This window comes from Mus caroli, unplaced genomic scaffold, assembly GCF_978045245.1.
Source record: "Mus caroli unplaced genomic scaffold, Mus_caroli_1 scaffold_1, whole genome shotgun sequence".
Taxonomy (NCBI): domain Eukaryota; kingdom Metazoa; phylum Chordata; class Mammalia; order Rodentia; family Muridae; genus Mus; species Mus caroli.
Genome location: NW_028227256.1, coordinates 29299900 through 29316465, shown reverse-complemented (window position 1 = coordinate 29316465; position 16566 = coordinate 29299900). Strand labels below are relative to the sequence as shown.

Genomic DNA, 16566 nt, shown 5'->3' with positions numbered 1-16566 from the left:
ATGACTACTTTTGTCAGATTAGTTGACAATGTCAACAAGACAGGTCTTCCAGTCTGTACCTTGTATTATCGAATCTACACATGGATAACTAAAGAGCCTTGAACTCATTGGCACAGGTGGGAATTTCCTAAACAGAACTCTAGTGGCTCAATCTCCAATATTAAGAACTGATAAATGGGACCTCATGAAACTGGAAAGATTATATAAGGCAAAGGGCATAGTCAATAGGGCAAACTGGCAACCTACAGATTGGGGAAAATTTTTCACTAACCCCACATGCGATAGAAAGCTAATATCCAAAATATATAAAGAACTCAAGAAGCTAACCTCCAAAGAAACCAAATAATCCTTTCAAAAATCAATGAAGATCAAAGACACAACTTAAAATAGAAACTGATGAGAAACTATTTGTAAAATCAAAAGTCACTTACAGGAACCAGGAATTTTTTAATCTCTTCCAAGGCATGACTCATCCGTGAATAAGCTTCCCCGGGTGGAGCAAACACTTCAATTAATACATGCAGCTCGTCACTCAGGTGGGCATATTTGGCCTCCCCGCTCTGCCTCAGCTCTTCTTCCTGTGAAGAAGTTATATTTAGACATATGGATCCACTCATTTTGCATTGATTTAACATTTCTTGAGAACATGACAAAGGGCCGCCATCTAAGCAAATTTTCCAAAGGGAGAAGGAAATTCTTTGAGAAATAAATATCTGCTGCAAGACGGTTAACCATATTCAAATCGTTTTCAAATTTGGATTTTTAATGGCACCTGCCATTGTCCTCAGCCACACAATTTTTAACCAGTTTAATGAAATGTTAACCTTGTGAGTGTGAGACATTTAAGTGATGTTTATTCTTGTACAAACATCACTGCATTTTTTGAGGACATGGTTCCTTTGTGTCTGGTGTAAAGTCCTTTTCAAATAATAAGTAGATGACCATTGAGTTGCACAGGAAAATCCATTTAAATATTTGCAGAAATTACATGAAAGATTGGTGGCAAACAAGGGCTCATCCTTCACCCAGTTCCTCCACTGCCAAAGTATCACAGAGAAATATAAGGAAAAAAAAAACCCAATACTTTTAGAATTTCAAATTGGGCAAACTTTGCTTAAGAAATAAAAAGAGCTAGGAAGTACCTTTCAAAATAATCACAGTCAAAGTCATTAGGGAAACAAAAATCAGAACTACTTTAAAATGCCATCTGACTCCAGTCAGAATGACCATTGTTGTGATTGCAATGCCAACACTGCATGTGTTGTTGTGATAAAGGTGAAATATTTTACACTGCTGGTTTGAGTGAAAGCTAGTGTAGCTACTCTGGAAATCAGACCAGAACTTTCTCAAAAACTAGAAGTGCCATATGTCCCCATATTCTAGGCCACACCCAAAGACTTTCTATCATTACAGGGACACTTCCACTGGCACTCTTTTGGCACTAGCTGAAAATGTACCCAACCTAGACATTCAAAAACAGATGAGAAGGTAATAAAAATATGGTATATAAAACAATATAATTCAGCTGTATTGATAACCAAAATAGACTAATTTAAATGATATGTACTCACTGATAAGTGGATATTAGCCCAGAATCTTAGTATACCCGAGATATAAGATACAAATTGCAAAACACATGAAACTGAAGAAGAACGAAGACCAAAGTGTGGACACTTTGCCCCTTCTTAGAATTGGGAACAAAACACCCATGGAAGGAGTTACAGAGACAAAGTTTGGAGCTGAGACAAAAGGATGGACCATCTAGAGACTGCCATATCCAGGGATCCATCCCATAATCAGCCTCCAAACGATGACACCATTGCATACACTAGCAAGATTTTGCTGAAAGGACCCTGATATAGCTGTCTCTTGTGAGACTATGCCGGGGCCTAGCAAACACATAAGTGGATGCTCACAGTCAGCTATTGGATGGATCACAGGGCCCCCAATGGAGGAGCTAGAGAAAGTATCCAAGGAGCTAAAGGGATCTGCAACCCTATAGTTGGAACAACATGATGAACTAACCAGTACCCCGGAGCTCCTGACTCTAGCTGCATATGTATCAAAAGATGGCCTAGTGGGCCATCACTGGAAAGAGAGGCCCATTGGACATGCAAACTTTATATGCCCCGGTACAGGGGAACGGTGGGGCCAAAGAGTGGGAGTGGGTGGGTAGGGGAGTGGGGGGGGGGAGGCTATGGGGGACTTTTGGGATAGCATTGGAAATGTAATTGAGGAAAATACCTAATAAAAAATTTTAAAAAACCAAACAGGTAAATGGATAGAACAGGAAAAAAATACTAATGTCTGTCTGAAGCCATGAAGGACAAAGGGCACCAGTTCCCTCTCATAAGTGGATCCTTACTTCAGGCCTTTTGTTTTCCATATTTAAGTTGCAGCCCAGGTAGAAGTCATGGAAACTCAGGAAAAAAGGTATTAACAAGAGTCATAAATGAAGGAAAAGAATAGGATATTGTACATGAAGAAAAACTGAAGTGGTGAATGTTATGTGTGGTGGAAAGGCTTAGACAGAGAGGAGAATAGTAGCTAAAAGGTAGGTTAAATACAAGTAATATGAGAGAAGAGAGAGGTACCTGTAACTAAGAGACAGAGTGGGTGGAGGGAGCTGGAGCTTAAAGATAGGAAGTTCTTGTTTGGAATAATCAATATTAAAGATGTATAGGAGGGTTTTATACTGGTTAATAAAACCATGGTTAATACAGTGGTTCCAAAATATATATTCTGCCAGATGGTGGTGGCGCACGCCTTTAATCCCAGTACTTGGGAGTCAGAGGCAGGCAGATTTCTAAGTTCAAGGCCAGCCTGGTCTACAAAGTGAGTTCTAGGACAGCCAGGTCTATACAGAGAAACCCTGTCTCAAAACAAACAAACAAACAAACAAAACAAAAACCACAAAAATATATCTTCTAAAAAATTGAGGCCAGGGACTAGAGAGATGGCTCAGTGGTTAATAGAACATACATTAGTCACACACACACACACACACACACACACACACACACACACACACACACACAAAATTATAGGAGATCAGTGGTACCTGCATGGGTGGACAGTGCAGTTCCAAGAACATATGGATTATTTTATAAGATAATTTTATTTTTCTGTTATGTGTACATGTGTTTTTGTTTGAAAAAATGTCCACCAAGTACATGCATTTTCCCATGGAGGCCAGGAAAAGAGCTATCAGGTACCTTGGAATGGCAGAAACTGATGATTGGGAGCCAATGTGTGATTGCTGGGTGCTGAACCCAGGTCCTCTGTAAGAGCAGAAAGTACTCTGAACTACTGAGGTCCAGCCTCAGCACTGGGAGGGCCCTGAGAGAGGGGTGAGTGGGAGAGGCGCTGATTCAATAATGACTGAGTCCACAGTGGATGCAGGCTGGCAGTTCAAGTGCTCTCTCTCTCCCTGCGGATTCTCATCATTCTCACTTCTTTTCCTTTTTTCCTTCTCCCTTCCCAGTCTTTTCCTTTCTCCTGACCAGAGAGCCTAAATCCAGCTTTTTTTTTTTAACCAAAGCTACATCATCACAGCTTTGAATATTGTTAATTATTTTTAGAAATCTTTAAATTTACATAAATTTTATGACTCCCGGATCATTACTCCCAACCCCTGTGCGTCCTTAATACAGAAATGAAACCTAAAGCAGGGACACATTTACTTATGGTTTTCACACAGCCTGTTCTTCACAGTTAGCTGGGCACAGCTCTTGCTGTTGCTTGGTAGAGCAGACAGCAGTCTTTAGAAAGTACTTTCATATAAGAACAGAAAGGTGATAGACTACTGAAGTTACAATAATTTCTTACAAAATGTTAAAATGTTTGCACATAAAGCAACTAGCTCTCTAATATCACTCTAAATCTAAATTGTCATTTCCAATCCTTCAGAAGAACAAAGCACTAACTTTTTAATGCTTTTATATCATATTTTAATTCCCCAATCTTTGTCTCCTATCCTAACAATCCCAGAGCCTCCTGTATTCTCTTTCGAATGCTATTTATTTCTAGATCATATACAAGTCTTTCTCTTATAAAACAAACCCATCTATCATTTGCTTCAATTTTATAGATTCCTTCTTTTCCTATCTAGGCCTTTTCATCATGATACCATGTTAACTTTTTATCCTTGATGCCCCCAAGTTTACCCTGGCTCATGACTGTAGCACTCATTGAGCCAGAGGGTACAGGTATCTTCTCATAATTCCAAATTCAAGGCCACGCGTGGCAATGAACTGTTTCTACAAATGTAGAAACCATGTAGGCTTTTGTGGACTTTCTGGTAGTGTTGTCTAGATCCTTTCCCATGCCTTTAAAGGTCAAGTGGAAGGCTTGTTCCTTGTCTTCCACATCCTCATGACCCCATCAATTCCTCAATCTCAAAAACTGCATCTGTTTTGTTGTTGTTGTTTTGTTTTTATTATTATTATTATGGAGTGATTATCTATGAGTAATGGGGGAAAAGTTCCCCAAATTCAGTGTTTGAAAGTAAAATGAAGAGATCAGCTTCAGGGCAACAGCAGTCATCAGCATATGTGAGGATCAATGGCTTCGGGATGCTCCATTTATAGTCCAATATACCAATGTTCGGGAAGTCCAATTATACCTTCAAGAAGCAAACTGTGTAAGCAGAAGGAGGCTTAGTACTATGTGGACTTAGATGGATCTTAGCAATGTCCAGGTGTATGAATTGTATCACATATTTTCTGACACAGCCATGCTTGATCTGGCATTTAATCACTGAGACATTTCTCCAATCCAAAAACATGAGTTATTCCCCAACACTATTAACCTGAGACAAAACTTCTGAATAATTAAGAGTATACTTGTATATATATATATATATATATATATATATATATGTGTGTGTGTGTGTGTGTGTGTGTGTGTGTGTATATATATATGTGTGTGTGTGTGTGTGTGTGTGTGTGTGTGTGTATAAAGGAGGCTGGGGTGATAGTGCTTAAAAGCACTTGCTGCTTTGTCAGAGAATAGGAGCTGGGTTCCCAGACACCACATTGGGCAGCTCACATTCTGCTGTGCCTCCAGATCTTGCTGCCTGTTTGGTGGCTTAGCCATCTTTCTTCAGTCTCATACATTTCATGACAGCCTGGGGAATGGTGCCAGCTACAGTGGACTGGATCAGTTGTTAATCAGGACAACCCCTCACAGATATGCCCACAGGCTTAGCTGAGGTAATCCCTCTGTTCAGACTCTTTTCTCAGGTGATCCTTCACTATACAAGTTTATATTTAAATTATGCATCACAACTTAACTTACAAAAGATACTTTGAATAGAAGTCCAATTATATCTTCAAGAAGCAAACTGTATAAGCAGAAGGAGGCATAGAGCTATATAGACTCAGAAGGGTCTTAGCAATATCTACCAGGGAACATCTCTAGCAAAGAAAGAGTCCTCTCCCATATACTGAGTTACATGTGCTCAACTTGACCTGTTAGAAAATACTGAGTAGTAGGTACTTTACTTATAGCACAATAAACTAAAATAGTATGCAGCTTAGACATGGCAATGATTAGAATTATTTCGAGCTTTAAAATTTTGTAGTTAATCCTGGCTTAATTTAAACACAAGTGTTTGAAAATACGGTTTCCCAAAAGATTATCTTCTACAATGTATTTCCAGGGCAACAAACGTTGAAAAGTGTGAAGTAAATGGGAACTATTTTTAGAGCCTCTGCAATCTAGATGTGAATTAAAAGCCATGGTGTTTTCTATATGTGGTATTTAAGCCAAGACACTTAATTGAGTGAATTTTAGCATTTTATCCGGGCAACAGGAAACCCTAAGTTGCTTTGGTGATGTATGTATGCAGTCTCTGCTACTTTGGAGCTAAAACAAGAGAAGCCAATGAGTGAGCTCTTCTCTCACCAAAGACAAAATAAAAGATTTTGATAAGCAAGTAAGTCAGCTTTAGATTTCCATGGAAGGATGATGCTTTGTTATGCTGATACGTTTCAAGCATACGTCCCTGTCATCTTTTTAATACCAGAGAAGTTAAAGCCTCCCCTGCTCCCTGGGAGGGGGCAAATAACCCAGTTATGGTTTTATTTTAAGGGTCTGGATTGTGATCTGCCTGACTACAAAATTACATTTGCAGGTCAATTACATATTTTTAACATTTAATTCACTTGAGATAATATTATCTGAAAAGTTTCAAATAAACTTGCAACACACAGGGTAGAGTGAGTTAGATGCTAATTTAGTTATTAGGTTAATTCAACGAAGACCATATTAAGGGGTTATATGGTTGTATGATATTTTAAACTTAAAAGTTCAACTGTTTTGGAAAAATGAGGAAAAACTGTTATCATTTTTTGTCTTAGACTCCATTGCATGAAATATTAAAATGCCATAGGCTATGTGACACACACATCAGACTGCTGATACTGTTGGCAGGGTCGTCTGCCATGCTTACAGACAGCTGTGTTCTGTACCTCAGGTGACACAGAAGGAAGTCCCTGGTGCTATATTTGCTAATAAGGACAGGGATCTAAGCAGGGAAGGCTTTTTGCTTTTTATTTTTGTTTTTCTTTTTGCCTTGTTATAATGATGTGCTTAGTGTTTATCAACAACTTTAGTGATGGATAAGGAAGAAAATCTCAGAATTTGTTAAGTTAGGCATATAGGAAGTTGGGTTAGAGTCTTTAATAAGGGTTCATTTTTTAAGATTTGTATTTATTTATTCAGTTTACATTCCAATCTCTGTCCTCCCATTGCCCCCTCACATAGTCCCTCCCTGCATCCTCCTACTCCTTCTCCTGACAGGGTTGGGCTCCATGTGTATACCCCCACCTGTCACATGAAGTCTCTGGGTGCATCCTCTCTCACTGGGGCCAGACAAGGCAGCCCAGTTAGGGGAAAGGATTCCACAGAAAGGCAACAGCTTTAGGACTGTTCCTTCTCCAGCTGTTGGGGACCCACATAAAGACTTAACTGCACACCTGCCTGCGGACTTAGTCCAGCCCATGTATGCTTCTTGGTTGGTGGCTCAGTCCCTGAGAGCTCTCAGGGGTCCAGGTTAGTTAACACTGTTGGTCCTATGTGGTTTCTATCTCCTTCAGGGCCTTCAGTACTTCCCTCAACTCTTCCATAAGGGTCCCTGACCTTGGTTCAATGTTTGGCTGTGGGTCTCGGCATCTGTTTTAGTCAGATGCTCAGTGGGGCCTCTCAGAGGACAGTTATGTTAGGCTCCTGTCTGAAACCAACAAAAATATATAAATCTTTTTTTTGAGAAGTTTAAATCTTATGCACCCTCTTTATGTCCTGTACCCTTAACCCACCATACTAGTATCTGTGCTTTCAGTTTAGGAAAGCAAACACATACACATTTCCCCCATTGTGCTAAGTTCACTATGTAAGCTGGTAAAGCTGGAATAGTTTGTAAGGCTATCATTTACAGTGGTAGAACACGGTCATGTTATGTTAAAAGAAGGAAGAGAGTGGCAGTTAACCCATCCAGTTTGTGTCTTTATAACCATGGTTAATAATCCCAGTTTTCCCATGCATTAGCATACAAATGTGGCAGATTTTTTTAACTCGTTATTGCGTGTGTCTAACTGCTTACTCACAAAATGCAGAAAGTGGTAAGAAGAATCACACAGAGAGCAGTAAGCACCTGTCACTATTGCTAAATGTTCTCATCATTCACACACAGCTCATGTTTGAAACCATATACCAAATTATATATGAACAAATGAGTTCATGTCTTCTAAGATTCCAATAAATCTCCAACGGAAGCTTTTCCAGTGATATAAACAAACTAGATAATAGAAAAGTTGAAAATGCATTATGTACAGTATATGAAGTTTTATGCTTTGGTTTTTACTTAAGCAATCATTATTGCCGTGTTTTATCCTAAATTGTTGTGTTTTACCCTAATTTACTAAAGTGCTTTCTGCAGGCTTTTTCTTAATGCCCAAGGGATCTTTCTTCTAATATAAATCCTTTTCAGAAATAAATAAGACTATTGTCTGCAGGACTTTCACCACCAAGAAGTTCAAATAAACACACATTTATTATTCATGTGGTGGCCAGAATGGGATTTGTCTAAATCCCCAGTTTAAAAGCACTTTTAAAATGGCACTTGTTGAAAAATTTTGTGTGAGTATAAATAAGTAGTATGAATTATATACAGACAAAAGCAGCACACACACATAAGTACACAGTACAGAAGCAATGGCCAGATGCTGAGCAAGAGCTCACCCCTGCTTGTCTGCACTGTTTGCAGTAAATGTACTCCTAGGCTGAGGCCTTTCGTAGTCTTGGCAGTCAGCTCTATGAAGGTAATCTTTTCATGGTTACACACTTCACATTCAATAGGGTTTAGTACAGTTTGGGAAGATGTTGGAGGGAGACCCAGCTACCTGATTGCCTTAGGGTTTCTACTTGTACAAAGAAACACCATGACCAAAAAACAAGTTGGGGAGGAAAGGGTGTATTTGACTTAGACTTCCATGTCACTGTTCACAGGAACTCAAATAGGACAGGAATCAGGGGCAGGGGATAATGACACTTACTGGCTTGTTCTTCGTGCTTTGTTCAGCCTGCCTTCTTACAGAACCTAAGCCTATCAGCCTAGAGATGGTACCATCCACAGTATGCTGATTTCTCCCTCATCAATCCTTAATTAAGAAATGCCTTACAAGTCGGACAGTGGTGGTACATGCCTTTAATCTCAGCACTTTAGAGGCAGAGGCAAGCAGATTTCTGAGTTCAAGGCCAGCCTAGTCTACAGAGTGATTTCCAGGACAGCATGGACTACAAAGAGAAACCCTGTCTCAAAAGACCAAAAAAAAAAAAAAAAAAACCAAACAAACAAACAAAAATACTGAAAACAAAACCAAAACCAAAAAACAAACAAACCAAAAAGAAATGCCTGACAAGCTTGTCTACAACCCAGTCTTATAAGGTACTGTCTTAGTCAGGGTTTCTATTCCTACACAAACATCACGACCAAAATACAAATTGGGGAGAAAAGGGTTTATTAGGCTTACTCTTCCATACTGCTGTTCATCACCAAGGAAGTCAGGACTGGAACTCAAGCAGGTCAGGAAGCAAGAGCTGATGCAGAGGCCATGGAGGGATATTCCTTACTGGCTTGCTTCCTCTGGCTTGCACAACTTGCTCTCTTATAGAACCAAGATTACCAGCCCAGAGATGGTCCCACCCACAAGGGGCCTTTCCCCCTTGATCACTAATTGAGAAAATGCCTTACAGTTGGATTTCATGGAGGTATTTCCTCAACTGAAGCTCCTTTTTCTGTGATAACTCCAGCTGTGTCTAGTTGACACAAAACTAGCCAGTACGGGTGCTTTCTTAATTGAGGTTCTTTCCTCACAGTTGACAACAGCATCTGTCAAGTTGACATAGAACTATTCAGCACACTGGTCTTAGTAACTATGTCTTGAACCTCTGATCATCGAAGTTGTTTGCCTTCTTAACCACACTTATTGAGGACCTTTGGGGAGTAGAATTAATAGACCAGTAGATGAGCATATTTAAAAAAAATAGACATAAACTGTCACCAACTAAGCATCTGTAAGACTGACTATACCTAAGCCGGGGCAATTACTCTTGGTGGTGAGGTTACAGGTGTAGCAGAAGCAGTCTCAGGAGAAGAAGCAGTTTGGTTCCCTTAAGAAAGGACAAAGATAACATCAATAATGATTTCTTAGAGTTTACCTTGAAGAATAAGAAGTGAGACATTGATCTACTAGACCATACTCTGACCATGGATAGTTAATATACAGACCCTATGCTCTCATGCCTCCATTATTCCTCTACTTTAATCACATCAGTACCCCTGAGTCAAAATTTCAGTCACTAGGCCCTCCATATGCTCTGCTTGGCATTTACTGAAACTATTTATCCTTCATCTTTACAGTGTATTGATTACATCTAATTCTTGTGTTTTTAGCATTTAGCATTTAGGTCCCGACTGGCTTATCAGGACGGTTGTATAAGTCATGATGGTGGCAACCAACAAAGCTCCTACAAGGAAGATGACATTTAAACAACAGTCCAGGATTTTGACATTGAATCAATGTTGCAATACTGAAGTTTGAGCTTTTAGCCTTCCTGTATGGTTACAACCCTGGTTGGGAAATATCAAATCATACACTGTGGGATACAGTAAGAATACTGTCACTTCCCAAAGCATAAAGTATTGTAATCAGAAGTTGTGTCCCGATATACTGAAAACACCCTGTTAGCTCTTCAAGGAAAGCAAGGGGAAAAAATCTTAACCCAAATGAATCTACTGGGCAGTTTTTTTGCAGTTTGTCTGCCCTCTCCAAGTATCGGACTTCTGTTGATACATTGTATCTAAAATCCTAATACTAAGGACAGCCTTGTCTATTTTGTGTCAACAAGGTAATTTAAGGACACTATCATTTACTTTTCATCATTGCTGTGGCAAAAGCAACTCAAGAAAGGGATTGGTTTTCAGATTTTGGTTTGTTTTAGAAAACAGATTGACGAGGCAGTCCATCAAAGGAGGATACAGAGAATCAGGAATATGGGGCACATGGTTACACTGCATCCACAACAGAAAGGAAAGGGAAGGATGTTGCCAAACCCTTTTTGTTTTTACCCATGTTCATCCTTCCAGAACTGAAAGCCAGGGTATAGTGCTGCCTAAATTTAGGATGTTCTTTCCTATGCTAAGTAACCCGATGTAGAAAAATCCTCATAGAAATATGTCTCTAGACACTTCTAGAGCCAAATCAAATTATCTCAATGTTAAACCTCACAGGGACACAGTCATTTTTAAGAGCTTCAGTAATCTATTTCAATTTCCACTGGAGTGTTACCAGTGCCAGAAGCTCAGAAAAGGCAAATCGAGCTTAGTATCTGCAAATATATCAGTTGATCAGTGTCAATTGAATTAAATGAGGAAAATACAAACACCTGGATTAAAAGAACAAACAAAAAACCCAAACAAACAAAAAACAGTTTCTAGAAGCAGGAGAAAGACAACATACATACCAAAAAAATTGATGCAGTTCCTGTTGTCTCCAAACTCTTGAACTAGACCTGGTTGTGTAGCCCCATACACATAATCATTGAAGAGATCGCTATAACTAAGCTCATGCCTGCCATCTCTACATTCCAAGCACTAGCTCCAAAAGCAGTGGCCCTCTTTAGTGAGCTCCTCAAAACCTCCCCTGTTAGGAGCATGCTCATACTCCTGGGTCATCTGTGTTAGTATAACTGTATCCCATTTCCGTATTGTGCTCTCCTAGGGACAACCCCTCCCCTGCCATCCCCACAGTCCCCAGCTTCTCTTCCTGCATCGACTGTCCTGGTGAAAGATATCTACAGAGCAAACTTTAAATTTCAGAAGAGATTGGATGTAGACACTAGAAGATAAAAAGCTATCCAATGCTCTTGAACCCATATAATTAACACTATGAAAATGACCATTCTACCAAAAGCCATTTAGAAGTAATATAATTCTAATAAAAATTCCTGTGACAGTCTTCACACAAATAGAAATGTACATTCTAAAATTCATATCAAACTACAAAAAATCCTAAAAGCTAAAATAAATTTGAAAGAGAAAGAAAGAAAAGAAGAAAGAAAGGAAGAAAGGAAGGAAGGAAGGAAGGAAGGAAGGAAGAAAGAAAGAAAGAAAGAAAGAAAGAAAGAAAGAAAGAAAGAAGAAAGAAAACAATATTGAATGGATTACTATGCCAGATTTCAAGCTACAGAGATGCTGTATTAAAAATAGCATAGTACTGCCATTAGAAAGATAAGAAGATTAATAGAATAAAGCAGAGCAGCCAAACATAGTTAAATGTAACTAGAGGACACCTGATATTTGACAAAGATGCCAGAAATACACAGTGGACAAATGCATGATCTTTAACAAATGTTGCTAGGCAAATTGGATGTTCAAATGGGGAAAATTTAAAGTATTTAAATCATCATCCTGCAGAAAAACACTCAACGTCAAATAGATCAAAAGTGCCAATGTAAAACCCACATCATTAAGATTTCCAGAAGAAAATATAGGCAGTAATATAAAAGATATAGGGGTAGGAAAGAAATTTCTAAATGAGATTCCATTTCCTCAATAATTAAGGCCAATAATTGACAATTGTTCCTCGGAAACATGAAACAGTTAACTGAACAAAACAGGAGCCCAAAGACTGGGAGAGAATCTTTGCCAGCTATACATTTGACAGATGATTAATACCCAGCATATATAAATAATTTTCAAAATGTCAAGAAAACAAATGACCCAATTAAAAAGCAGGCTGTGTATCAGAAGAATTATTTCTCAAAAGAAGAAATGAAAATGGCTAAGAAGAAATATCTTGAAAATGTTCAATAGTGCCTGGGAGTAGAGCTCAGCAGTTGAGAACACTTAGTGTTCTTTCTGAGAACCTGGCTTTGGTTTCCAGCACACACATGAGGCACGTATAATTCCAGCTCCAATGGATCCACTGCCCTTATCTGGACTTCACAGGTACCTGCATGCATGTGCTATACACAAATTCATGCAGGCACACAGGCATATACATGATAAATAAGTAAATATAATAAACAAATATAAATATTTTTGAAACCATGTGTTTAACATCCTTAGTAATTAGAGAAATGCAAATTAAAAGTATTTTAAGATTTCATGGATATTTTATGGATATTTTCTCTTCTCTCTATTCCTTTCATATGTATATATTTCTACATATGCATATATATACACACACATATACATATGTACATATGCATATATACATGTGTGTATGTATATGAATATGTAGAAATAAGATAAAAGGAGGTAATTAATTTGACAGGAATTCAGGGAATTCAGTAAGGGTGAAGAAGAAAGAGTATAAATTATTTAATGCAATACTATTCATATATGAAATTCTCAAAAAATTAAATTAAAAAATATGATTCTTAGCACAGTTCTTTTTCTGGAAGGACATACACTAATAACATTTGGCAAATTAATTAAGAAAACAATGACTGAAATCAGGAAGACTTCTAACAAAATGGAGTGTGAAGGAAATTTTATAAACAAACAAAAATGAAAGAAACAAGAGATGTACAGGCAGATCCGAGAATGCTAATATATAAATAATAAGGTTTCCATGGTGATAGCAGATTGTGGGAACATAGGAACAACTTGAGATTCAAACGATTCATTTCACTCTGTCAGGGGTTAAAGGGAAGGATGGAAAAATGCCCTACAGTGAAATCTCTCAAGTAATCTTATTTTTTCCCTAAATTTTGATTTAAGATAGGCTCTAGCTATATAACCTAGGTTGGCTTAGAACTTTGTAGCCCAAACAGGACTGCAATTCATGGTCATTTTATCTTAGCCTCCACAAATATTAGTATTTATAGATACCTGCCACAACACCTGACTTAAAGTCTCCGAATAAGCAAAAGCAAAAGTCCATACGTGATTTTAGAAATACTCGTATGAGGGAAACAATCTAAGTGTAATTGGATTTCTAAGTTGAGTTTCAAAAGAGAGATAATAAAACACTTATGTATTAGGTGTTTTTATGTATTACAGCAGATTTTATTTACTATTCAAGAAATGCCAGACTGATTTCCAGAGTGGTTGTACAAGCTTGCAATCCCACCAACAATGGAGGAGTGTTCCTCTTTCTTCACATCCTTGACAGCATCTGCTGTCACCTGAATTTTTGATCTTAGCCATTCTAAAGGGTGTGAGGTGGAATCTCAGGGTTGTTTTGATTTGCATTTCCCTGATGATTAAGGATGCTGAACATTTTTTAGGTGCTTCTCAGCCATTCAGTATTCCTCTGGTGAGAATTCTTTGTTTAGCTCTGAGCCCCATTTTTAATGGGGTTATTTGATTTTCTGGAGTCTACCTTTTTGAGTTCTTTATATATATGGGATATTAATCCCCTGTCTGATTTAGGATAGGTAAAGATCCTTTCCCAATCTGTTGGTGGCCTTTTTGTCTTATTGACAGTGTCTTTTGTTTTACAGAAGCTTTGTAATTTTATGAGGTCCCATTTGTGGATTCTCGATATTACAGCACAAGCCATTGCAGTTCTATTCAGAAATTTTTCCCCTGTAGGGGAGTGGGGGAGGAGGGTCTGGGGGACTTTTGAGATAACATTTGAAATGTAAATGAAGAAAATACCTAATTAAAAATATTTTTAAAAAAAGAAATGCCCCATAGCCCTTCTTAATGTTTTAAAGCATTTTGTATTTTTTTATTTGATGTGTGTGAATATTCTGCTTCATTATATGTCTGTGCCCCATACATGGGACTGGCGTACAGAGAAAAGAAGAGGGACTTGGATCTCCTGAAATGGGAGTTACTGAAGATTTGTGAGCTAATATTTGGATGCTGAAAATCAAAACCAGGTACTCTGGAGGAGCACCTAGTGTTCCTGACCACTCAACAATCTTCCCAGATGCTAGAATTCATTTAATTTTTATGACTGATGCATTTGTGTGTGTGCGTGAGTCCCAAATGCATGTGCATATGTAAGAGGTAAGAGGAAACCTTTTGGGATGTTGGTCTTTCCTTCCACCATAAACAGAATCTGTGGCCATTTACAAGGGAAATGCTGCTTACCCAGAACAAGGATGAGTGTGAAATGTTCTGCTCATCCTCAGAGGATCTGACTCTATTTTCCATGCTGAGGAGAGATGTCCTCAAGGAAGCCTCAGATGGGCATTTTGTAAGTTGGAATACTGCCAAACACGGTGTTCTGAAATCAAGACTGTGAACCAATTAAGTGAACATAGCTAGCCAGCTGGTGAGGGGATCTTAGCTTAGTGTCTGTAACATGATAAGTATGGCCAGAACCTCTCCTTATCATGATGCTGACAGGGCAAGTCAGTAACAAGAGGCCAGCAAATACTGAGTCCCAGACAGCAGGGAGCAAGCAACAGGGCGATCCCTGCTTCTCAAAGAAATTTTGGAGGCAAGATGTCAATTTTGGAAAGAAAAAAAAATAATCCTGTGCAAACAGACATGTTTGTGCAGGAGACAGAAGTTGGATACAAAATGAGATGAGAGCCTCTGTGCACAGCGCACAGTGCCTGAGATAGAGAGGAGGATGGAGCAACAACACAAGCTAACATTTTGCAGAGTTGTTCAGTTGTTGTCTCACAGGGGAGGTGATAGCTGCAGATGGATCAATTTGGCTCTTGACAGTGTAATATGGAGTACTGTACTTTGATCAAATATATTATGCTGTTTAGCAGACAACCAGACCGAGAAGCCAGTGCCGTTAGGACCTACACGGTGGCTAACTACTGACTGGAATGCCCCTGGCAGCAGTTTGAAAGGGCATGCACATTATAGCATGGACTCAATGCCAATCAATGAGATGAGCAAAGGAAAATATGCCACCCCTCCTAGCTTGAGGAATATCAAACTTGATCACATTAGTTCCTATGTAAAGCCTTCACTGAAAATTCATTGACCTAAAGTTCAACGATTATAACATGGAATTCACCTCTTTATCATCTGACAGTGGCTTAGTTACCAGTTTTATCATCTATCATCTCTTTACCAGACACCATTTTCAACCACAAGACAATTATCACCTTACTCTGAAGTAATTATCCTTTTTCAAGTCCTTATTGAGCTTTGCTCTTGCAAGGGTCAGATCAGATCTATTTATCTGGACACCAGAGAGAGCCAGCAATGCTTAAAACTATTGCTCCTCAGAGTCCTAAGTAGACCATCTCCTAAAATGATATTATGCCATACATGTTCGGTAATGTCTTAGCAATATCAGTTATTGGGGAGGAAGGGACTCAGGAATCAGAGCTGGGAGGACAAGCATCAGGGAAAGGAGCCAGTGGTGGTGGGTTGCATCTGAGAGTTTGCTCCCGGGATGGATTGGATGGTCTCAGTTGTTAGAGAATCAGTAACCTGGAAGGAAATGTGAAAACCACAGGTAGACAGACACTGGTATGGAGAGTCCTGAGGCCCATGGGGGCAAGGAAAAGGCTGAAAAGGGCCTGAAAATACCCTAAGGCTGAGCTGCAGATGGCAGCAGGAAGAGAGGAGGAAGGTGATCTGATCAGAATACCCCACAGCAACTGGAAACCAACAGCCAAGTGTCTACTTCCTACCTAACTCAAGGATCTGATTGGAAACATTCTTAAATTCTTAACGTGGCTCAGCTATCTTCCCATCCCTGTCTAAGCCTAACAGTTCATAGCTGACTTTTCTGTTTTTTATTCTAACTCACCCAATCAGAACCCAACTGTCTGTAAAAATGTGTGTACACCCTGGACAATAAGACTCATGGGGCTTATCCGGAGGAAGAAGAGAAGGACTGTCTTCCAGATACACTGGAGACAGTCTTTAGGGGTTTTCTGCAGCTTCTGCCTCATTCAGGGAACTTAGTTGGATATCCACTACTTTAGCTTCCAAGACTCCATCTGCTGCAGCAGGGGGATTCATTCCTGTTCCACTCTCTGAAAAATCAATGCTTTGGCTCTGGACAAGAATTCCTTCCTATTGCTGGTTCTAGTCTCCAAGAGCCACGGCTTCTGGACATGCTTCTCCAG

At 39.1% G+C, this 16566-nt stretch overlaps 1 protein-coding gene across 2 annotated transcripts in view; it reads right to left on the bottom strand.

The window, feature by feature from the left end:
• Nucleotides 1–16566, bottom strand: part of Khdrbs2 (KH RNA binding domain containing, signal transduction associated 2) — a 488795-nt gene that overhangs the window by 269835 nt on the left and 202394 nt on the right. For both annotated transcript variants that reach the window (XR_015046810.1, XM_021163203.2), the window contains exon 4: nt 432–578. Coding sequence is in view for 1 of the 2 variants with exons in the window: in XM_021163203.2 (XP_021018862.1) it covers nt 432–578 (147 nt within the window). In the remaining variant the exon portion in view is untranslated. The remainder of the gene's footprint in view (nt 1–431; nt 579–16566) is intronic.